Source organism: Myotis yumanensis, unplaced genomic scaffold (assembly GCF_028538775.1).
Source record: "Myotis yumanensis isolate MYYU_CA2020_CCGP unplaced genomic scaffold, mMyoYum1.0.hap1 SCAF_7, whole genome shotgun sequence".
NCBI classification, from domain to species: Eukaryota; Metazoa; Chordata; class Mammalia; order Chiroptera; family Vespertilionidae; genus Myotis; species Myotis yumanensis.
In genome coordinates, this window is record NW_027223758.1 from 62910230 (window position 1) to 62933905 (window position 23676).

General features: G+C 40.0%; 1 protein-coding gene across 3 annotated transcripts in view; it reads right to left on the reverse strand.

The window, feature by feature from the left end:
* Positions 1 to 23676, reverse strand: part of PIEZO2 (piezo type mechanosensitive ion channel component 2) — a 328473-nt gene that overhangs the window by 48240 nt on the left and 256557 nt on the right. For all 3 annotated transcript variants that reach the window (XM_070420673.1, XM_070420674.1, XM_070420672.1), the window contains 12 exons: positions 18760 to 18936; positions 18351 to 18476; positions 16506 to 16706; positions 15594 to 15798; positions 15376 to 15477; positions 14074 to 14239; positions 13266 to 13509; positions 10831 to 10927; positions 9546 to 9705; positions 7941 to 8030; positions 5277 to 5398; positions 4187 to 4258 (listed from right to left, as the gene is read on the reverse strand). In XM_070420673.1, the coding sequence (XP_070276774.1) occupies positions 4187 to 4258; positions 5277 to 5398; positions 7941 to 8030; positions 9546 to 9705; positions 10831 to 10927; positions 13266 to 13509; positions 14074 to 14239; positions 15376 to 15477; positions 15594 to 15798; positions 16506 to 16706; positions 18351 to 18476; positions 18760 to 18936 (1762 nt within the window). The remainder of the gene's footprint in view (positions 1 to 4186; positions 4259 to 5276; positions 5399 to 7940; positions 8031 to 9545; positions 9706 to 10830; positions 10928 to 13265; positions 13510 to 14073; positions 14240 to 15375; positions 15478 to 15593; positions 15799 to 16505; positions 16707 to 18350; positions 18477 to 18759; positions 18937 to 23676) is intronic.

The window sequence follows — 23676 nt, forward strand, 5'->3', positions numbered from 1 at the left end:
TGAAAGAGATACAAGATAATCAAGGGATTATTAATGAAATCCCCCCCAAAGATATACATAAATTGCCCATAAAGGACCACGGCAAGAGACATTGATAGAGAGGAAAAAAACAAGAGATGAAGAGGATTCATTCTGGGCTATGCTATGTGTTGTTGGCATGACTGAGTCTACAGAGCATGAAGGCCTTGTCTGTGCCATGTAAGAGAATTGGCCACTTCTGGGTTGATCTGGTATTTTCTTCCTTCTTCGTTGTAAATGTTATACAGATGTATCAGATCAACTCTGCAGCAACCAGTTTTGTTACCAAGATGACCAAAATAACTGAAAACTATTTTGCAATTCAGCAATTCTGGTCTTTTAGACAAGGCTGAAGTAAAGTGGAAGGCTTGGTGTTGTCTGAATGGGTCCAAACTGTTGTAGAAAACCAATCAGGAAGATTCAGGACCAAGAATCTATGTCACCAATCTTCTACTTTACTTTATACTGTGCAGACCTGGCTTCCCCACACGTCACACAAGGGACACAAATATGGCAAGACATTTGAAAGAGTTGATTTTTTAAAAAATAACACATTGCCATGAGGAAAAAATGGGTGGGCAACATTAAAAAAAGAACACAAACACAATAATGCCGCCACCACCACCACTCTGGCTGTTTCTACACGGAGCATGGGATAGACTGAGGCACAGCAGACATGGTCCGTACAGTTTAGTGCTGTTAGACTTCTGGTCAACCAGGAACTCCCCAGTCACTTACTGAAATCTGAGGAGACCTGTACTGAGCATAAGACACCAAGCACAAACAGTATAGATCATCCTTGCCTTGCTTAATACTTTCCCTGCAAGAACATATTGCTGTGCTAAGAGTTAGGATTAAAGAGAGCTAAAATGTCCAGAGTTATAGGAATTTGAGGATCACATTTTTTATCAGTTTGATCGTTATTTTAAATTTATCATAGAAAAGAGACCCAGCATATATATTTCTGATGCTACAAGAACTGTACCATCCTTGCAGGAAAACATTAATACTTTCAAGTTATGTTCAAGACTTCAAATGCTGAGTTTTCTTTTGGATAACATAACATGATGTGTCCAGTTATATTTTGGACTTAAACATTGCAAGGTAATGGAAAACCTTGGCTTGTTTAAAATTAGTTGCTTGAATATCACTAACATGGTCAAAAGGTAAATAATTTTGCCCATGATTTCAGACGTATCTGAGGCCTCCATCCATGAAGACACAGAGGGAATGAATTGGGCCTTATATCCTTGAACAGAAGCACTGTGATTTGTTATTTTTATTTTGAAGAAATAACCAGGCCCAGAGTACTGGGTCCAGGCCTGAGGAAATAAATGCAATATAACATAAGGTAAGAGTAAGCAAGAACAAACCAAAGTTACAGCATTACGTTTGACAGTGTGAAGACCATTAAAGTAATGCCTCAATGTAAGCTCAGAGATTTGCAGGAAAGTTACATGGACTGTACGTCACATGGTCATTTGGTAAAAACAGAGTATCAGATTGAGCATTTTACCCTCATTATAGTCTCTAAAATCAACAGTAGCTTAAATTGTATTCAATCATACCTTCTATAACTTTATCCATGAGGACACTGTGAGCCCTCAGGTAGTCATAGCATTGATTTTGTAATTTGAAAAACTACTGATTTGTATGTGAGAGGAGAATAAACACATTACAAAAAGAAAAATGTTAAATATTTTCTATTCTTTACAAAATGTTATTGACATAAACTAGGAAAATAACAGAGAATATTTTCTTCAGTGCTATCTGCTAATAATGAGTAGAGCTCTTACATATGCCTTTGTTAGTGCAGATAGAGATCCTGCCTCCAGCCTGTGTCCATATACGTATTATGGATGCCAATGTTATTACTAAACAACTAAGCATGAAAATAAATTTTAAAATCCCATCCTCCCAAAATGGGCCCTTTATTTCCAATATTTAAATAGAAAGTGAGACTTGGCATTGATTTAGACAGAATTAAAGTGACAAGAAGACACACTACACTGAAATGGAAGGTATCATTGAACAGCAATGATGCAATTGCATGTGTGCACATAGGTATGGAAGTGGGAGGTTTGTCACCTGCAGTCTGTTAAGATCTCGAATGCTGACCAATAATATGAACAACACAGCAACATTATTATACTGCCAATGGATTTACACAAGGGTATTCCAACTACACTTATTTTTATGCTTGATACCACTAAGAAATATCTACTTGGAAGCCCAGTGACTTTTAGAGAAATAGCGCTTTCAATAAAGTGCTTCCAGATCTGAATATAAGTTTTGGAGCATATCATAGTGTATAAAATAAATCACATGTTCATTCCTTTCCTTTCCTCAAAAGCCTGTAAAGGAAATATATTTTGTAGAAAAAAATTTAACACCATGGTCAGAATATGATTCCAACCTATGAATAGCACACATTCATGCATTATTGCATCATAAGGTATTGTAACGAGGCACATTTAGTTTAATACCAGTCTTTAAGAACTTGATATAATGAGGGTGAAATGAATCAGAAAATCTAAAGACAATACCCTTCATAGGAAGTTCTTTAAATTATTCTCAACTTGTAAGATCATTATCAAAGACCATATCCAAATCCTTCCAAAATGCAACCTTTAGATGAGAAAGGAAACACAACCATAATGATTGCAATGGGAATTTATCCCAGATGAAAAAACAAAACATTTAGTATGACACAACTTTGAAATGGATAGGTCTCTTTAAACTCGCAAAGAACCCTTTAAAAACAGAAAGATAGGCATAGTTTACTTGTGACTTGATAGAAATGGGCACACAGTGCAATGCATTGTTATATTATCAGCATGACTGACATGTCAATGGGCAGTAAATTAGAGTCACAGAGAATTTCACCTTGAATTTTTCCTTTTGACTTGGGCAGAAAATAAAATAAAACTCTTTACAACAGATGGATTTTTTTTCTGCCACAATGCTAAAATTCAATATTTGGGATTAAATTTATTTACATCCACACATACTGAGCAAATTTTGAATATCGCTTTATTAAATTGGTTTACCGATTAAAAAAAAATATTTCTAGAATCAGAGAAGCTAATACCAGTGTCTTAGGTGACACTAGGAATTAAATATGGGAAAAGATTCTGATCAATTTGATTCTCTACTGATTCTAAATATCCCACTAGTAGAGTCTCTCCAATCATCATGTGATGGAATGAGCCTTAATGATATTCCTTGTCTGATTATATTAGCTACAGTTATTAAAACACAGAACAAGACATAAAAGACTGAAGATATTATAAGTAATTTTCAAAATAATTAATAATTCCTTAATTTCTAATACATTTAAAGAGGGCTGGATTCAAAGGGATCATTCCATTAAAATACCATTGGCCAATACTGGGTGATACATAGTTCTTTTGCCAAGCAGAACAAATATAGCCACAGAGTACCATAATTCCTCATTATTTTTTTATGCTCAGGAGGGAAAAGCACTAATTCCATGTGGCTATCAAGTACTGCTTTTCAAAACTGTTTTCTGACTCCTCTTAACTGGTCCTGGCTGAGCTGCAGGTGCTCTGAGGCCACACGCTGCGAGCCTTTTGAAAACTAGGGAGCAGGCAGAACTAAAAAGTAAATTCATTTTAAGTTGTTCTCATTTTTATGTTTAATAAAGTGTAAAAATTCCTCACATGCAAATAAAATCTAAGCTCTGGGAATGAGGGTCGGGGAGGCTCATTGGCATCCACGCCTAGTGTCTTACAAGAGGGTCGCAAACACTGTGAACATAAAGATTATCCTTACATCAGGGTCCCAGGAGGCACAGAAACTTATTGTTATTAAGGGTTTTAAGCCATAAAACAAATACACATCAGCAGGACTCTAGACCTCAGAAGTGGATAACATAGCAGTCAATGATTCTTTCCTTTCTGAGCCCGTAAATGGTGATCAAGCTTGGCCTTCTTCAGCCAGCATGTAATCACTAATTTCTCTGGAAGATTCTGTATACAGGCTTGGAGAGTCATTCATATCTCAATTTTCCTATACTCCGACCCCCTATCAAGTCACAAGGATCAAACCATGCATGAAAACACACAGGCCATGGGGACGCCTGAATTCTGGTCAAGGATATAAGGGTTAGAGCTGATGAAATTGTAAGAGGATCGAGAAAACCTACTGGAAGCATGATCAACCCAAGGCCGCCACCACTGCTTTTTTTTGCCCTTGGCTTTCTGTTTGTCTGCTTCTCCTAAAATAAAATATGTCCAAATATTAATTCTTACAAAGCGAGAAAACAAATTTTGAAAACCACGCTAAAAACAACTCAATTGTCAAAATCTAGATAAGTTGCAAAAGTACATCAGAGGTCAGGAAAAGGAACTATACAGAATCTGGAAAATTTACATGTATTAGCAATTGATTTCACAAGGTAAATACTGTGTTCTATTCACATTATGCCACATTTCCATTTTCTTTTTAGTAACAGAAAAAAATATTTAAAAAGGTATTATCTGTCAAAAATGCATTTCACACTAATTTTCTTTTTGAATCAACAGAAAAAGCATCACCCAAAATTTATAGCACAATTCAGTGGCAAATAATTTGTTAAAACCATATGTTCCTATAGTCAGACATTTTTTTTGCGATTATTTGAATATATGGTTGAAAAAATATGTTTACTAGTGATTAATAGATACTATCATGCATTATTTCTTCATTTCCTCTAAATAAAAAAGCATACAAACATTTATAAGAAGACCTTTACAACTTTGCTGGGTATAATATAGCTATCATTAGATATCATGAATACATTTAAATATAAATATCATTAAATGATATTTTAACTACCATTATTTAGACACCACATAAAATATGCATATATACTTAGTTTTCATATAATATTCATAGAAATCAAAGATTACAGTAGATTGCATATCTGAAATATCTTCCCTAAAGGAATAAATTAAGCAAATTTATGCCCAATTCCTTCGGAAACACATCTGTGAAACAGAAGGCAGGTTACATATTGATTTAAGTTGTTTTACTGAAGAGAAGATACTTGTAAAGTCATGGATTCATTAAATGTGTACTTCATGAAACAAATAAAGGTATCCCATTCACAACGGAATGTAAAACTTGTCAAGTTAAAAAAAATACATTGCTAATATTGGCAAAATGAAAATTAACATTATTTCACAGCCCTACCCAATATCATGCTATTATTCAATATTAAGGTACTTGAGCAAGAGGGAAATGTCTCGACATACTTTCGTCATCCTCTTCAGAGAGTTTTTGGATGTCTTGGCCTTCCCCTGACTCCTGGGTCAAGCTCAGCATCCTCTCCTTACCCTTTTTGTATTTCTGTTGCCTGGCCTTAATGCGATCCATCCTGAAAGATGCAAGAGCAGCAGCAATGCCAAGAACACGTTCGCAGTTATCCTATGGTCATACCTTGGGTTTACACTTTTATGTACATAGCTAAAAGCATGAACAGAGTGGTCAATATTTTGGACTTCTGGGTGGTTTCTTATTAGAAACAAGTATCTCCATTTTTTTATATACTTAGGCTAATTTTTACTACACAGATGCAAGCCTTAATAATATGACTAATAATAATTTGCTAAAGTTTGATATGCAATACTTTATGTCTACTTATACCGTGTACCATAGCTGTCTGAATGCAGCATATTATCCTATACTATATAATAAAAGCCTAATATGCTAAGTGTCTGACTGTTTGACCATTTGACCAGTCGCTATGACACACACTGACCACCAGGGAGCAGATGCTCCGAATATTCAGTTAGCTTGCTGCTGGGGTCTGGCTGTTCGGGACTGGGTGAGACGGGCTGGACACCCCCTGGAGCCCTCCCACGGTTCCTCCCTGGCCCTGATCATGCACCAGTGGGGTCCCTCAGCCTGACCTGTGGGGATTGGGCCAAAACCGGCTCTTCAACATCCCCCGAGGGGTCCTTGATTGAGAGAGGACTCAGGCCAGGCTGAGAGACCACACCAGTGCACGAATCTGTGCACCAGGCCTCTAGTGAAATATGAAGTCCTTTATTCTCCCAGGTTTTGCATTTTTAAATAATATCTTTCTACCTTACATGGTTGTTGTGAACATCAAATGACAAAAATATGTGAATGTGAGAACTGTTGTAAATAGCAAGTTGCTCAAAAAATGTTAGTAAGTATTTTGTTAGATCATATGCTTCTTCTCTATTTCAAATCTAATCTCTTATTGGTTCTGGACAAATGTATTACTGCATTTTAATTATTGACTTAGTACCTTTATTTTGTGTGCTTATTTAGGAAGTCTATTTAGAAATTGCAATGTTGAACTCTATTTCCTAGGTCTGCCCTCCTGAAATGTTTCATTGTTTAATTCAGTTTCTTACAATTCTGGATATATTGCTCAAGAACTGGTTTAAACACCATTTCTCCTTTGTGCAGCTAAAACATTTTCAGTTTATCTTTTGCAATGACCACTGTCTTCATTCTTTTTTATTCTGACCTTCTATCACTTAAGCAAATGAAAAAATTCAGTGAAGTGAATTACAGTAACAGGCCTCACTTATGGGAACACATTCTAAATGTGGGTCCAAATTTGTTAGTTCTCTAGACCTGATTTAGGTATTTAGAAACAACATTAGCAACAGTTACACTGTATCACACTAGATAGCTCATATATGTGAGTGTAAATATAACCATGACATGGAATACGAGTAATTTGTACTAGCAGATATTTTTGCATGGGCAAAAATGAGGTCAGAATGCAATGAACTAGTTTAAGCAAACTCAGGGAATTTTTCTCATGTGCTGACTTCTAGGCTGTCAGCTCTTAAACTTGCCCTCCAAACGTGAAGGGCTACCGGCCCTCAGAAGTTCCACTCATTGCTGGAAATCTCACTCGAAGAAAATTCTTTACAATGTGCCAAAAATAAACAAACAAACAAAACCCCCTGGAATTCAAAATTCTCAAATTTCTTGGGTGAAGTCAGTCCATGACTCAACTTCTCCAGGATGCTCTATTGGAAAAGGTCTTGAACTGAATATAGGGAAGGATGGGTTGCATTTCTAGTGCTGCCTCTAGTTAGTTGTGAATTTTAAATGATCTAATACTGTGGGTCATCAGTTTCTTCCTGAAGAGACTGGATTATATTATCCCTAAAGATCCTTCCAGAGCCAGAACTCTGCATTTATTCCCTTAACCCACAGGTATGATGATCATTTACTCCAAGTGCCTGGCACTGTGAAGGGCACTGTTTCATTCATTACCTTGTTTAATCTTTCTAAAAACCTCAGGGAGAATTGTCAGCCCTAATTTAAAGCAGAAAATTAAAATCCAGAGAATGTGAATGACTCGCTCAAGTTATCAAAGTAAGCAACCAAACTAAGCCTTGACATTGGTCTTATCCAAGCCGGCTCCCTTTCTACCATAATGTAGCCAACTTTCTTTTTAATGACTTCCATGTCCAGCCTATCAAGCACACCAGTAAAGTTGTGAATCAACTAGAGCAGTGGTTCTCAACCTTCCTAATGCCGTGACCCTTTAATACAGTTCCTCATGTTGTGGTGACCCCCAACCATAAAATTATTTTCATTGCTACTTCATAACTGTAATTTTGCTACTGTTATGAATCATAATGTAAATATCTGATATGCAGGATGTATTTTCATTGTTACAAATTGAACATAATTAAAGCATAGTGATTAATCACAAAAACAATATGTAATTATATATGTGTTTTCCGATGGTCTTAGGCAACCCCAGTGAAAGGTCGTTCGACCCCCAAAGGGGTCGAGACCCACAGGTTGGCGACCCACAGGTTGAGAACCGCTGTTCTAGAGAGAGAGCTGAGAGTGTCTGAATGGGATCATACCAACCAACACTAAAAGGAACAGAGGAGAGGAAAAGAAAGCATCCTTACTGCCTCTTCAGCTGATCCATTGACTTTTTCTCTTCCTCAATTCTTGCTTTCACAGCCTTTACAATTGTGGCCTGGAAAAGTTCAGCCCCTCTAAAGGAAAATTCGAAACAGAACAAATTAGTATTTCTAATAATATAGAACCCCTAAAATAACTATAAGGGTTCGAAAACATCTCTTGTTGGGCTGTAGACTGAAGTTTCCTGGCCCCTTCTGAGTGGACAAAATGGTACAAACTCCCCCAGGACAGTGTGGCTGCTCACAACCTTGAGAGATCAGTGAAACTAAAATGGTTTGTGTTTCTTAAAACATGAAAAGCCATGTGCTGCTTCAAACCTGTCCCACAGAACGTTATACCTAAGGTCACTCACCAGACCTTATTCTAGTTGTTCCACTAGGGAACACTTCCAAGAGTGAGTTCAGATTGTTTTTCTGCTCAATACATAAGTATTGAGTAGATGGGATGAGTGCAAAGTTGAATTGCAAGCCCCATCAACTGGGTTTTCAGCCTCTTGCCTCTTTGATTCTATTCTTTTTATCCTTCTCCTCCCTTCTGCTTTTTCTCACATTTCAAGCCAACTTAAGGGTCCCCATAGATCTCATCAACCTCTCTTAATATCCTCAACTCTGTCCCATCGTCACAGGTCACAATCGCTTGGCATATGGCAAGTCAGCAGAATCTCAGTGGTGTGCCAGCCCTGTGCTTGGACGGGCTATCATCAGAGGTGCAGAAACGCATGGTTGGCCGACTAGCCACTGCACCGCACTCTCTGGAAGCTTGTCTGCTCCCCTCCAGTGGCTATTTCACACTTCTTACCCTTTTCTCAAATCCTGAATTCTGCCAATGGCTCTTCACTCCTAGTAAACGGCCTACCTTCCTACTTCCCAAAGAGAGCATAAGTCATGAGCAAGTATTTGCTCAGCTTCCCGCCACCTATCCTGTGGATCCCCTTTCTCGGTGACAGAGGAAGAGGTGACATTCTCCTGCCTAAGGCCGCCTGTGCTCAGGTCCCTTCCCCACCTGCAGCCTGAGGGACTCCATCCTTCCATTTTCTCCTTCTCTTCCTGCATTTTCAACCTTCCCACTGCCACTAAAACCTGCTTATAGGCATGCAAACATTCTCAAATCTTAGAAAAAGAACCCATGTACCTCACACTTTCCTATGTACAGCCTTACATTACTGCACCAGGATAGTCAAAGATCTTGCATCACTGTCTCCAAGCCTTTACTTTTTAAAACATGTGCTTACTGAGGTGACACTGATTAATAAAATTCCATAGGTTTCGGGCGTACAATTCTACAATATATCATCCGTATATTGTATTGTGTGTTCACCACCCCAAGTCAAGTCCTCTGCCTCCAAGCCTTTACTTTCAACCTCGGCTCACTGGTGTCTGGTTCTGATTCTCATCTGTCAAGGTCACTGATTGCGCTGTTCAATTGGCTAGTGTCTCTGATATGGGTACAGCAGTCTAGGGGGTCACGCACCTAGCCATCTCGATGGCATTCCTTTAAATTCTTAGTCCTCTTCCTAGTCTTTCCCCCTAAGCCTACAAGATCAGGGGCAAAAACTGAAAGAAGCATGGAGACTAAGAAGTCTGCCCTACCTCGATGCCAGGATCTGTGAAGCTTTTATATCCGCCACAACGTGTAGGAAATAGTAACTCATGAAAACTCTTCTCTGCAGCAGGAGGAAGGCAAAACATATACTGTCCCAAATGATTCCTGCTTCACCACTGGGTAGTTTACATGAGGAATCAGCATCAGCTGAGGCAAAAATTTAAAATAATTAAAATTAACTTCCATTTTTTTTTTGTTATTTTATAAAACCTGTGTGTGATCAGGCTTGGGAAATCACATAGGCATGAAAGCAACATTCTGATCCATCAACGCACTTATGAGTTGATTTATTTACGAGCAAGGCCATGCACTTAAAGTCCAATATGAACATTGATCGATGAGGCTGACCACAAAGCGAACTCTTGACAATGTAAAGCATAGGAAGGGCTCTTTGCTAAGGAAGACTCCTGAGTGTTCCTTTCTTTTAGGGAGAGAGGGACTCCTTTCCCCCAACCCCCAACAAAGGCCATAAAGAAATAATGACTGCATGTCTCCATGCCAGAGGCAATGCTCTGGCACAAAATAAAACACCCTTTCTGGAAACGGGCTCTAGCCAGAGGTAGGCAGCACACTGGGGCCTATTAGAAGAAAGGGTCTCAACAGCACATCTGGTCCTAAGTCAAAGCAAATCCCCTGTGACTCTTCATCCTCCGCACAGTATAGCCTGGGTTAGCAGCTGTAGTGGGGGAGCGTCATGTTCAAGCTGCCCCCATTCTAGGCACCGGGGAGGACCGTGTGTGGTGTTGCCCTGGGTACTGATGCAAGAGGCAGAGAGATGAAAATGGGACTTCTGCCTCTGTCCTGGTGGGAGTATAACTCCAGAAAATCTGCAGCTCTTCCCACTTGTTTCCTGAGTTTGAGGTTCTCTGAGCTTCCAGAGGAGAAAAGAACATGGAAGTCAGAATTACATTGATGCCCGAAGATTCTAACTGCACACAACCACAGGTTTGAGTGGGCATCTGTAACTCTTCCTAATCATAATTCAAAATGTTCAGGGAGCTACTACAGGCAACACCCAGCCTCCAGACCTGCCAGGATTTAGGATGTTTGTAGATGACAATCCACGATGTCCAGAATAGGAACATTTCCTTGTTATGGACAATAGAGTCATAATGTAGTGCAATCCTATAGCCTCCATGTACAGATCAAACTGAACTCCATTTTTATCTCTCTCTCTTTTTTTACATGTTTTGGCCCAACGTTTAAATTATAACAATACAGCTGTCCTTCCCTCTTTGTTCTTCCATTCCCAAATATGCTTCTCATACTTACGCATTTTATAGCCTTTGACTGTGCAGGCCAGGCTGAAAGCTTGGATCAACCAGCAACTATTTTTAACCAATTTTTCGATGTATCCACATGCTCCTATCTGAAAAACAAATGGAAAAGGCAAATTCTGAAATTCTGCACCCAGAAAAAAAGCTTGATGTCTTGTGATCCTAACAGGTGCAAGAATTCACAAAGTCTTAGTGCCAATGACTGTGGGAGGTCCTGACATGTAAAATTATAGACACCACTGGGTGTCTTCCGGAGCACCATCATTTCCCAGGGAAAATTAGACTAATGAGTAAAGGAAACATCTTCAAGGTGATGTTTGCTGCACTTGGAAGCACCTCTCTTTTCAAAGAGGAAATCTTGGATTATCACAGAAACAAACTGAACTCTGTGATCGTGAATGGGTAAGCACTGAACTCTAGGACTTTGATTTTAGTTATTTCCTGGCCTGTCAGACATATGAAACCTATGCTCTTTGCCAGGGCATCATCACAAGCATAAGCTGCATGATATATGGTTCTTAGAATAGGAGATGCTTTTTTTTTGCCAATTCTCTGGGTAAAGGAATATGTTTTTTGTTGATTTGATTTTTTGTCTCATAACAATGCTTTCTTGTCATGTATTGCACATGAATTATTGTAAGCCAACACATAAAAGTGATGGCTGAATTATGCAGATTTCTTGGGGACATGTGAGATAGGAGGATATAATTAGAATTTGCTCCCAAATCAGCAGTAACCCAGCATCAGTACATGCTTTCCGAATTCATACTTTAGTCCTACACAGCCATGCTTTTTTGTTCAGGTTCCCAAGTTGGGAATATTCTCCCTGCCTTGTCTACCTGGACACCCTTCAATCTCTCTTTCAAGTCTCTGATGGGTTCAAATGGCATCACCTCTAAGAAGCCTGTTCCCAACTTATCTAGGCAATATATTAAGTACCCCTTTTTTGTTTTATTTTCCTGAACCCTTGTGATAATTAGCATCAAAAGGTCATATAATTATAAGAAGGTCTATCTTTCTTTTCAGAATGTGAGTTCCTTGAGGATAAAATTTGAGTGCTATATATTTTTATCTCTTCAAGATATAAATCAGTGCCTAGCAAAAAACAGTGCAATTTAGGTTTACAGAATGAATGTATGAACTTTGTAGACAGATTTTCCAGGAATGGTTGTAGGAGTCAGCTTCTAGTAATGGATCCTTCACCATCAGATTGGCTTTAGAATGAATGGTGTTCTGTTGTCTCTCATACCCTCGCCTATAACTCCCAATGCTACCCCAAATGTACATAAATACCAGTGTGGTAAAATTGATAAATAAAAGTCACTTTTAGTGTCAACTAGAAAATCAGCATTTCAATGGATTGTAGACAAAATAAATTATTCAAACACATATTCATGGTTGCACAGACTTGACTTTCCAAGACCTCCAAATACAGCAGTGGATGTGCCATTGCCCCCTCCCTCTCTCCCCAAATCAAATGCTTTCAGAGTTAAATGGCCTGCCTGGTGAGCTCATCTTTAAGTAGTTAGGAAGGGGAGAAGCAGGAAGTCATTACATCACTATTCTTCTAATGCATTATCACCTATAGCCTGGGAGTAGCAGGTACTAGGAGTAACTTTAAGTTAGGGCCAACTAGAGCTGTATTAACTCCTTCAGTTCATGGAAGATTACTGTTTAATATCCTGAAATAACAAAGAACTTAACTGTGTCCTAAAAGACTTTATGTGATGCTGGGGTTACAAGGGGGCAGTTTGAGTTATCGATCAGGTCAGGGAGAAAGCTGTGCTCTGGTACATGGAACTTTAAGAGCAGAGCAGCCAAACTTTGAGGAAGAAAGAGGTGGTTTTTGCCTCAATCCTTTGTTGCCTTAGCTGGGCCCTGGTCAGAATGCCTGTGCTCAGAGGCAGCTGTGACACTATGATTGCTTCTGTATCTACCCACATCTCATGTGTACATAAAACATTCATGCTTTCAATAGTCTATTTCATTTCATACCTCTCCCACACAATGTCATAGAGAACTATGATTTTGTATTTAATAATTCTATAACTCTTTCTAGATAAGAGAGTTGCTTTTAGCCAACATAATATGACTTTAAAGGGTCATTTTGCGCTATAGTAAGAATGATGATAAATTAGTCCTCAGAAGAGATGGGATTTTAATTAATAAAATATGTTTTAGAGTTTATTCTGATGAATACATATTCTCTCATCATGTGACCTTGAAATGGTGGAAAAAAGAAAAAAAGATTCTGCTTAATATGGCAAAACAAAGAGTAATAAACGGTCATTTGAATTCTGAATTTGCAGCATCTCATTTGGGGCTTTTAAGAGAGCAGTGTGATGGATGATGGGTTTTTAATAACCACTGAATAGACTGTTTACTCTTACACTGAAACCACAAATGTGTTACACAGTGGGAGCCACTTACTGACAGTATGTTTTTCATCGTAATCACAAAGACGTTGTAAGCAATCAACCAGTCCCAATAACGCAGGATGCTCTTGATAGGTTTCAATAACAAATCACCCCCAAAGAGCAGGAAATAGAAGCAGGCCACCAAGTAACCCATGCAAAAGATGCTGATCCTTGTTGTCCCAGTGATGAAGATGATTGTGAGGACGAACCAGAAGAGGTAGCTAAAGATGATCACTTTGGACATGTCTAAGTATGACCTGGAAAATAAAACCAAACCATCAAAGGACAACAACAAAAACAAATAAAAACATTAAGTTGGGAGATTCTACTTTAATGAGGGTAAAAACTGTACTATAGCCCTAGCCGGTTTGGCTCAGTGGATAGAGCGTCAGCCTGCAGACTCAAGGGTCCCGGGTTTGATTCTGGTCAGGGGCATGTGCCTTGGTTGCGGGCGCATCCCTAGTGGGGGGTGTGTGGGAGGCAGCTGATCTATGTTTCTAGCTCTCTGTCTCTCTCCCTTCCTCTCTGTGAAAAGTCAATAAAATATATATTTTTTAAAAACATACTATATATTTGACTCAGAGGTTCAGCTTTAGCTACTGAAACCCTCTGTCCCATGTTTATTAGTTTTATGTGTACAAGCACCTCTCAGTGTCCCAAGAATGGCAGAGAGAGAGGGGGGGGGGGAGAGAGAGAGAGAGAGAGAAAGAGAAAGAGAGAGAGAGAGAGAGAGAGAGAGAGAGAGAGAAGGAAGTAGAGGTATATACTTGAATTGAAGGGCACGCACCAAAGTGGCTTTGAAATGATGCAGCTGTCGTTACCTGCAGTGAATGAAATCTGGGACTGGGTTATATTGGCTGAAGGAGGCCGCATCAAGGCTCATGCAAATCTCCACATTGTCCCCCGCCATGATTCGCACTGCAGCCTTATTTTCATCCTCAAAAATCTGCCATTGTAAGGAGGCACACAGAAGCAGCATGAAGTCATCTGGCAAGACAGAGGTAAGATCATTAAACCTGGGTTTACAGATGCAGGTCACAGTCCCCATACAGCATGAGCTGCTCCTTAACTCTCAAGGGGGCTGTGTTCCTAAACTGGATTCCAATGTTGGGGCCAAATCCCACCTTCCTTACCATGGGGGTTGCAAGAGGAAGCACAGACACTCCAGGGGCATGAAGTGGGAGAGCCCTAGGATTGTGTCTGCACGTTGGTGAGTGAAAGTGTCAGGTGCCAATTACTGGCCTTCAAGACTCTCTTTATTTGCGCTTACCTCCCACCAATGTTTTGAGGTGGCCATTTGAGCATTTTCCCCATCTTAATCTTTTTACATGTGGTAGAAGCAGACATCTCTGATTTTCTCTATCATTTCCATTCCCCTTTACATTTGTGATCAAAGACTCTTCCCAGAGCACATACTGCAGTGAAGCCTGGGTGACCGCAGTTGACAATTATGGGTCCATTCCTGAGAGTGGAGACATCTGATGGAGCGGTCCTGGTGGCCAACAGCCCAGAACAGACCCTCACTCCAGCTGGGCAGGCAGCCTCCAGCCTAAGTTGCTTTGTTCTTAAAATTAAATCTGCATGTGTTTAGGCAGCTAAGTTGCTCTTTGGTTTTCCACTGGATCCAGCACTCCCTGGGTAGGAGTGGATAATTTTGACCTTTGGATGATCAGTCTGCCCTTGAAAGGACTTGGGGCTGGGGCCCAGCTCAGGAGCCTGGGTAATTTGAGTAGCACCTTCCTGGCTAGCACAGTCTTATCTTCAGATTTGGTTTGTGGTGGCAGCTAGAAAAACGGATTCACAAAATACAAGGCCTCCCTCCTCACTCTACCTTCTAGAAGGTGGGTGTGCAGGGGCGTGTGCTGGGGGGCAGAGTGTGTGTGTTGGGAGATAAGTTATGAAAGTGAATATGGTATTTCAATGTTTATTAATTTTGCAAATGCTTAATAGGGCAAGTAGAAGCCATTAATGACCTGTGATATTAATGCATCAAGACAAGCCTTTTACATGATTACATAGAGCAGTGGAAGAAGCAAAGGCACTAATGCCTAATGCATGAAGATGGGTTAGCAAACATAAAACCAAATACCAGTGCTCGGTGGCCCCAAGGCTGCAACACTTACAGACGAGAAACACGGGGTTGGGCCGCACAATGAAGTCTGGGAAGTACAGCCACTTTATGATGTTGTCATTGAAGTTGGCACCCTTGAATCTCCATGGGTAATCTGCAGGGAGGGAGGTGGTGAGGAGCAAAATCAATAAGCTTCTTTGCTGCCCTTTGCCCACTGTGCCCAACGTAAGGGTGGATCATAAGAGCAGCTGCTCCTGGGAGGCCACACACCTCTGCAGGGCGCAGGGGGGATGCCGATGCAGATGAAGTACTGGAACGTGATGATGCATGCCAGGAAGCAGCAGTACTTGGGCCAGATCTCCGCGATGGCTTTTCTTCTGCGTCGATACAAGACAGCGATCAGCCAGCAGGCGTGGATCATGGCATAGAAATCCATTCGCTGACCGATTACATTGACTGACAGTAGGAAACAGGTCTGCATAAGGAAAAAAAGAGGCAAAAAAATTGGATTTAAACAGGGAAGGGAAGTGGTGTCAGCTATCAGCCCTTTGCAGGGGCAGAGACCTGCCTTCCGGAGGTGGGTTTCTCTGCACATGTTCACCAGGTCTTTTCTTGTTACGTCTTTAAGGGTGAAGACGGAGATACTGTACAGATTAGACACAGGTACTGTACAGATTACTTCTGAGGGAAACACTGAGTACTTCCCTAGTTACAGGAACCACTTCCACCATGAAGAGAGCTACAGCTATGATCTCTTCATGAAAGTCACTGTTTCAAATTCATTCTACTGAGGAACAGGCACGACCACAGCCATTTCAGGTCAAATGGTTCATTTTGGCTAAGGTTACATTTCCAAATGCAGGAAACGGGAAAAAAAAAATTACAACATTTTCGGTTTATAAGGAACCAGTTACAATGACAAGTGACAGGCATCCATGTGTCTGTAGAGCGACAGAGACCCAGAGAGGCAGAGTTCCCTGTTGCAAGGGGGCCATTAGCACATGGTGTTGGAAAACTTTCAGCCAGGCCAGGTAAGTCCTTCAGTAGCATCTTCTCCTGCTGATCCCGAGGATCAGTAATCATGGCCTAGAGGTGCAGGATGAAACTCCTGTGGCCAACTGGCCAAAAGCAGCTATTGGGATTGTCACAGAAAATAGAAAACACACCCGCAAGGAAACTCACCTCCAGACCAAACTTATAGAAGAAGTAATTTATGAAATATTTGGCACAATTAATAATTCCATCATCCAGATGGTGTCTTGTGATGTCATGAAAGATGGTTTTGGATACAGGGGCCGTGAGGTTGTTCCGCCCCCGGTAGTACTGCTGATGGCGGTACACTGTGACCTCAAAGGCCAGAATGGCCAGCATCAGCAGATTATTCTACAAAACAAGAAAACACAGCTGTGTGAAGCCAAAGGCTTTGTGATTTGGTAATTTTAAACAATCCTCATAATAAGTAATTTGATTCCATTTTTGATGTTTAGTAGTAAAATGCTTTATAAAATCCCATCTCTATAATAAGTAGTCTTGAATTCAAAGTTCATTTTCCCTGCTTTCTGGTAATAAGGTGGAGTTATCTCCATTATGCAAATCAGGCTGATTTACATTATCATGTGATATAGAATCTCTAGACAAAAGCCTGAAAAAGCACAAACCTGTACCAGGAAGCAGTGTCCAATTATCTTGGGAGGGTGGTCCAACTTTATTGGCACCAGAAGTGCCACACACTTCTACAGTGTTCTATAAGGACATCCTGGGAAACACACTAAGCTGGAGGAGTGGGATAAGCATAGAGGGGACATTTTTTAATGCCTCTGAAATCTCGCTAGAGAGAGCAGTGTTGAGAAACATGAGGATAAAATAGTAACAATAATAATAGTGATGATAATAATAATAACAAAGTAGTTCACATTTATGGAACTATATGTGCCAGATACTATTCTAATCACTCCTTTCAAATATCAATTTGTTTTACCCATAAAACAGCTCTTTATGGTAGATATCATCTGCATATTACATGACAGATATGGTCAATAGTATTTATAAACATTACAAATATTATCTGCCATATGATATCTGCCAGAGTCAAAGAGAAATGGGATCCTTGGTATATTTTAAAATTCCAAGTGTTGCATATAAATGTTTCATTTTTAAGTACCTTCTCAGCATAATGTTATTAAGATTACTCAGATTATCCATCATAGTATAATGTGAAAAAATATGAAGTATATTGCTTTCATTACATTTCTTACAACTGCTTGCAAAGTTCCTTTTTCAAAAATATGCTCTTTATTTGATTACCTCTAAATGTAATATATACCCTTTATTAAAAACTGTAGAGAAACAGAATTTGAACAGCAAAAAATTCTTGTAATGCTATACCTACTTCTCAGAAATAATCGTTGCTGACCATTTGCTATATTTTACTCATCTTTTTCTTTGTATCTAAAAGAGAGTATACTATGTACGGTGCTCTAAAACTTTTTAAAACATAATAGATTTTGGACATCTTTTTTTTTTTAATATTTTATTGATTTTTTACAGAGAGGAAGGGAGAGAGATAGAGAGTTGGAAACATCGATGAGAGAGAAACATCGATCAGCTGCCTCCTGCACATCTCCCACTGGGGATGTGCCCACAACCCAGGTACATGCCCTTGACCGGAATCGAACCCGGGACCCTTGAGTCCGCAGGCCGACGCTCTATTCACTGAGCCAAACCGGTTTCGGCGATTTTGGACATCTTTTAATGTCTGACATTAACAGTCTCCCTCAGTCCTTTAGGGTTCTATAATGTTCCAGCGACTATATCTATCACACTTTATTCAATTAATCACAAACTACTTGATAAATTCCTTTTCAGCACAATACGATACGGATTTCAATATTGAGTCATTTTTCTAGAAGGCGATCCTAAATGCCACATAAGATGAGGTTCCTACCGTTGTATATTAGGGGTTTCAAGGGAAAGGATTCTAGAACATAACTACACAGAGGCACCAACTCAGCACAACGAAGCCTTTACCCTCAGGTAGACGAGCAACGGCGAAGACTTCCTCAGGCCCACCCACTCTGTTGGATCCACAGGAGCGCTGTAGAGTAGAGACTTGTTCAACTGGTTGAGGGGTATGTCTGTTTCATTCTCATTTGGCTGAAAAGAAGAGAAAAGGAATTGGCTCCACAGATTAGGAAAGTTCAGGTTATTCTCCTTCAGTTTTGAGCATTAAGAACATGAGGGAAATGGAAGGGAAAGACCCATTTGAAAGGGAAATCTCATCAGGAATAGAGCCTTGGGCCCAGCATTCTAGGCCAGAATCTATCCAACCTGCTGAGGTGATTTAATGGCCAGACAGAATGTGCTTGGGGATGTAGGTTCCCCAATATCCACCTCGTTTCCCTAAAGGCCAAAAAGATTCCCCGTCTTTGAGGCTCACCAAGGAACAGTTAACAGAAAAAGTCTCAGGCTTAATGGTTTGCAGCTGGTACAACATTTTGCAGACGATGATCACACACGTCCAGACAGTGCAGACACTTGAAGCCAGACGGCGTAGCTTGGTGTATGGCAGAGCAAAAGCCCAAGAAATCAAAAATACATAGTTGAACACAGACACCTGAAAACATAAAATCAGAAATGGGGACAAAAATACATAACATGGCATAACATCCACAAAACATGGCAATTTGATTTATTCAGTTCGGCTCAGTTCAACAGAAGTTGATTGAGTTCTGAGCATGTGTAAGGCATTGCCCTAGATGCTCAGATATATGTTTTGTATGGCAGACAGATATATAACCAGATGATGTCAATATAACGTAGCAGTAATAAACTATAGATGCAAACAGGCTCCTGTGAGAATACCCAGAAGGGGTCCCTGGGCCCATCTGGAGCTTCAGGAAGCATTTCCTGGAAAGAATGATGCTGAGCTGATCCTTGAGGGGTGCATAAAGTCAGCCAGGCCAAGAAAGTGAGAAGTGCATTTGAGATAAAGTGTGTGTGGTGGCAATAGGTGACCATAAACAACTGGGAGTTCCAGAGTTGAAAGCAGTGAACTGCAGTATGAGGCTGGAGATGGGGCTGAGAGCTACGTTTTGACAGACCTTTTTAAAACTATGCTGTGGCCCATGAACCCCTTGTGTAGAAAACAGTGAGACTGAAGGGCTCTATGCAGGGAAACCTTAAGGAAAGATTAGCATTTTATTTAGATCCATGTAACTGAAGGACAGAGGTGCATCAATGGGGTTAGACCAGAGGAAAGGAAACCAGTCACATGCACTATAATAGGCCAAGAGGACAATGACAAGGGACCAAACTCAGTGGCACAGAGACAGGGAGGACTTATGGATTTGAGATGGGAAGTGAAATCAGCGAGATTTAATGATTGATTGGCTTGGAGGTGGGGTGCTTGTAGGTCAGGGAGAAAGTATAAGGAGTGCCTCCCAGTTTTCTGGCTTGATAGAATAACAGTGCCACTACTGAGATAGATCTGAAGTGAGGGGCAGGTGTAAAGAGAAAAGGCAAGGCCCTGAAAGGGTATCTCAGTTGGTGAAGGCATCATCCTGATATGCCAATGTCTCAGATTTGATCCTAGGTCAAGGGACATACAAGAGTCAACCAATAAATACATAAATAAGTGAAACAACAAATCAATGTTTCTCTCTCTCTCCCCTTCCTTACTCTCTCTAAAAATAAATATATTTTTAAAAAGAGGGGAGACAATGACTTCAACTTGGTTTAAGACTGTGAGTATTTGTTGATTAGGTGAGATAGGCACTCATGTCTAACAGTTCTCCATAGCTAATCATTCACTGAATGGTATAGAAGCACTACCATCTTATTCAGCCATAGAAAATGCTTATTTATTCTGGGTACTATTAGAATAATACCTGATTATTATTAAAATAATTTCCTAGGAATATTTAATATTACCAGGTAAAAATAACTGCATGCAGCCAATTGATAAACTTGAACATGTACTATAAGTGCTAAGTGTTATGGGCTATGAGATATGGTTCCTGTTTGGCTCACAAATCTAGACAGCAAGAAACACAGAGACTCCAGGGCAGTACTAAGTCTGCAGTTTGTAACGTACAACTCTACTTAACTACGAGACACTGTCCAGAGCAAGGAACTGCTTAAAATTAAGTGCTGAAATCTTAGGGTAGTAAGAGCTGCCTTACAGAGTTAATTGAGGATGAAAGAAATATTGTATGTAGAAGTGCCCTGTAAATTTAAAGCATTCACCAACAAAATAAATGTTAGCATTTAACAAAATATTTTGACTAGCTAGGTGACTCCTCCTCCTCAGTTATTAGCAAGTGATATGTTAAAAAGTAAGTCCTAGTAAGGATATTATAAAATTAAGTCTCTTTGTTATTTTTTATTATGTATTTAAGGCATTAAGTATAAAAATAGTACAATAAAATTTTAGAGGAAAAAGAGAAGAAAAAATATTATCTTTTATTAAGTCCTAACTAGGTTCAAGGTAACATATCCTGTGTGGATCCCTGTCTTCAAGAAACACATGGGGTCATGCAAGCGAGAACTAGATAAACAGCCTATGACAACATGACAAGAGGAAGGGCATACACGGCTGATCATTTAGCCCAGCATTGAGAAAAATTGCCCAGGGGACCTGAGGTCAATCAGGAGTTAGCCTGGCAGAGGAATCACTAGCCCAAGGCCTTACAGGCAAGAGAAAGAATGGGGTGGACATCTTCAGAGAAGCACATAGTTTACCATGAGAGCAGTATGATCTGAGTCCATTGTAGAGGATTTTGAAATTTACCAGGCAGATTGGGTGTCTAGGAAAGGAAATGGCGAAGTGGTGTAGGACCAGATCAATGTTATATCATGTTATTGGGAGAATGACAGAGAGCTGTTGAAAGTTTTCAAGTAGAAGGTTAACATGATCATGCTGAAAAGATTATTCTGACTGCCTGACAGAATACGTATTAGGATGGAGGATTAGAGCAGAGCTGGGGATCTGTTAGAGCAATTGAAAAAGGGGATCGATATGGATAGAGGCAATGAGCTCCCTGTTGGAGATATTCAGTGAAGGTGCTTTGGGGACAGGTGAGAGTGAGGTCATGTTCAGTTGTCACCTGGGGATATGAGAATGGAGTTCAAAGAGGGTCCTGATTGAAGACACAGACTTACAACTCATTGCATGTAGATGGCAGATGAATCATAGGAGCTCACCCACATAAAGTCTAGAACCAGAAAAGGGGTGTGCAAATAGAACCTGAAGAACCCTAAGAGAGAGGCAGGAAGAGAAGGACCAAAGCCGTGGGGGGGCGCGGGGAGGCTGGGGATGTGTGCTGATTTAGAAAGCAAGAGAAGAGACAGTTTCAAGGATGAGAAAATGATCATTAATATCCAATGTCACAGAGAATCAAGTGAAATGAGGACTGAGCAGACTTCGTGAGGTGGGTGTTTTCGTTTTCTCATTTTACAAAGAAGAAAACTGGGGCTCGGATAAGTGGGACACTTTGTTCAATGCGAATGTGGTTGACGGTGGTATCATCACTTCCTTGGTGATAGGGATCTGATGGAATGCACAGTAAAAAAAGAAAGACAAATAGCTGGACCCCCACTAATACCCAACAAGTCAGAATTCCTAGGGAAAGGACTGATAATCCTATAGAATAAATATCCACGTGATTTTCATTATCAAGGAATTTTGGACAGTAATTTTATTCCATAATGCCTTCCTAACAAAACACTTTTACACAAGTTGTCATTTTATCTGAACATAAACTTATGAAGCTTGAAGCCACTGCCTTGAGAGAGGAGCCTCCAAGAACTGTGGTTCCTGGCCCTGTGCTTATCCATCCCTCCCTCAGAGAACCTGCAACTTCAATGCCACTTTCTGCATACAATCTCCCTGCCTGTGTGCCCAGAGCTTCTAGGGGACACCTGTAACCCAATAGTTAATGTGACTTTGGTTTTATTTACCAGCCATTACCATCAGACTGCAAGCTGAGACCAGAAGTGTTTTTAATGCTTTTATACCAGCATTTAGCACAGTGTAAGTATTCAATTTATTGTAATTTATTATAAGCATATAATAAAGGCTAAATGCATGCTTAGTGAGAGTGAAAGTAATAATCAAAATAATAATAATGAAACATCATCTGACATTTAGGAAGAATCTCAAGCTTGCAAAGTTTTTTACTTCCTTCCTTCAGTCAGTAAACATTCATTGAGCTTCTACAATTGGCCAGTCCCTCTGGGAGTTACTAAAGATACTAGAAGAAATATATGGTCCCTTTCCTCAAAGAATAACTTGATCTCCTAGAGCACCCTAGGAGCCTTAGAAATGAAAACAGTTATGTATAAAAGGGGAAGAGAATGTCACATATTTTTAAATTAGGTCATTCCAAAGTGGCATCATTCCTCAGTAAGGAATGTTGATATGAGACAGGTTTCTGTAACAAATTCTTTCTCAGAGTCCTCTCCTCCCTTGGATGCCTATAATGATAACCCTGGAAAGGTTTAGTATTTGTGGTAGAATGGCCATGAACATTTGTGAAAACAAGCTCCCTGGCTGATGGCCTTGGCTGAGGATAGTTTGAATCCAAAGAATGTGGTCACACCTCTTAAAGATTTAACTGGGGGTGCTGACTTAGTTCTCACTTTGCCATTTACTGATCAGCAATTTTTGAGAAAGGATATATTTTGTATTAATCAAAAGTAATGAGCTACAAATAGCAAGTGTCATTGCTTTCTTGTCTCAAAACATCTATATATGTAAAAGGTTAATATGCAAAGTGTCCCCTTGGGAGTTCAACTGCTCACTATGATGTGCACTGACTACTAGGGGGCAGCACAGAATGAAGGAAGGCACCGGCTGGCAGCCGGCAGCCTGGGAAGGGAGGCCCCAGCTGGCAGCTGGAAGGCCCCGATTGGCCCTGATCACCGGCCAGGCCTAGGACCCTACCTGTGCATGAATTTCATGCACCAGGTCTCTAGTCCAATAGTAAATAAGGTGAACTCTAGTAATAATTTTATTAAATTTTGGAACCCAAGTTTATTCTTTGGTAACATAAACTATTATTTATTTCTCAAAGAGAATTTGGGGAGATAGATTTTCTCACTTGTAGTATAGAAAGGCAGCTTGCTCTCACCACTTCAACTAATGAAAGCAAGTCACCTTTGTAATATGACCAAGCCAATTAGGAACTAAGCCAGGAGCCTTTTTTCCCCTTCCTTCGGGACAATTGTCCTTCTCTTTTTTGTAAAATAAAGTGTATGTGCCTATCTTAGGTCTTGATGTTCTAATGTATTGGGAATTACATGTCCAAAAAATAATAGACAGTTGGAAAAGCAAAATAATGCCCCACTGTTTGAC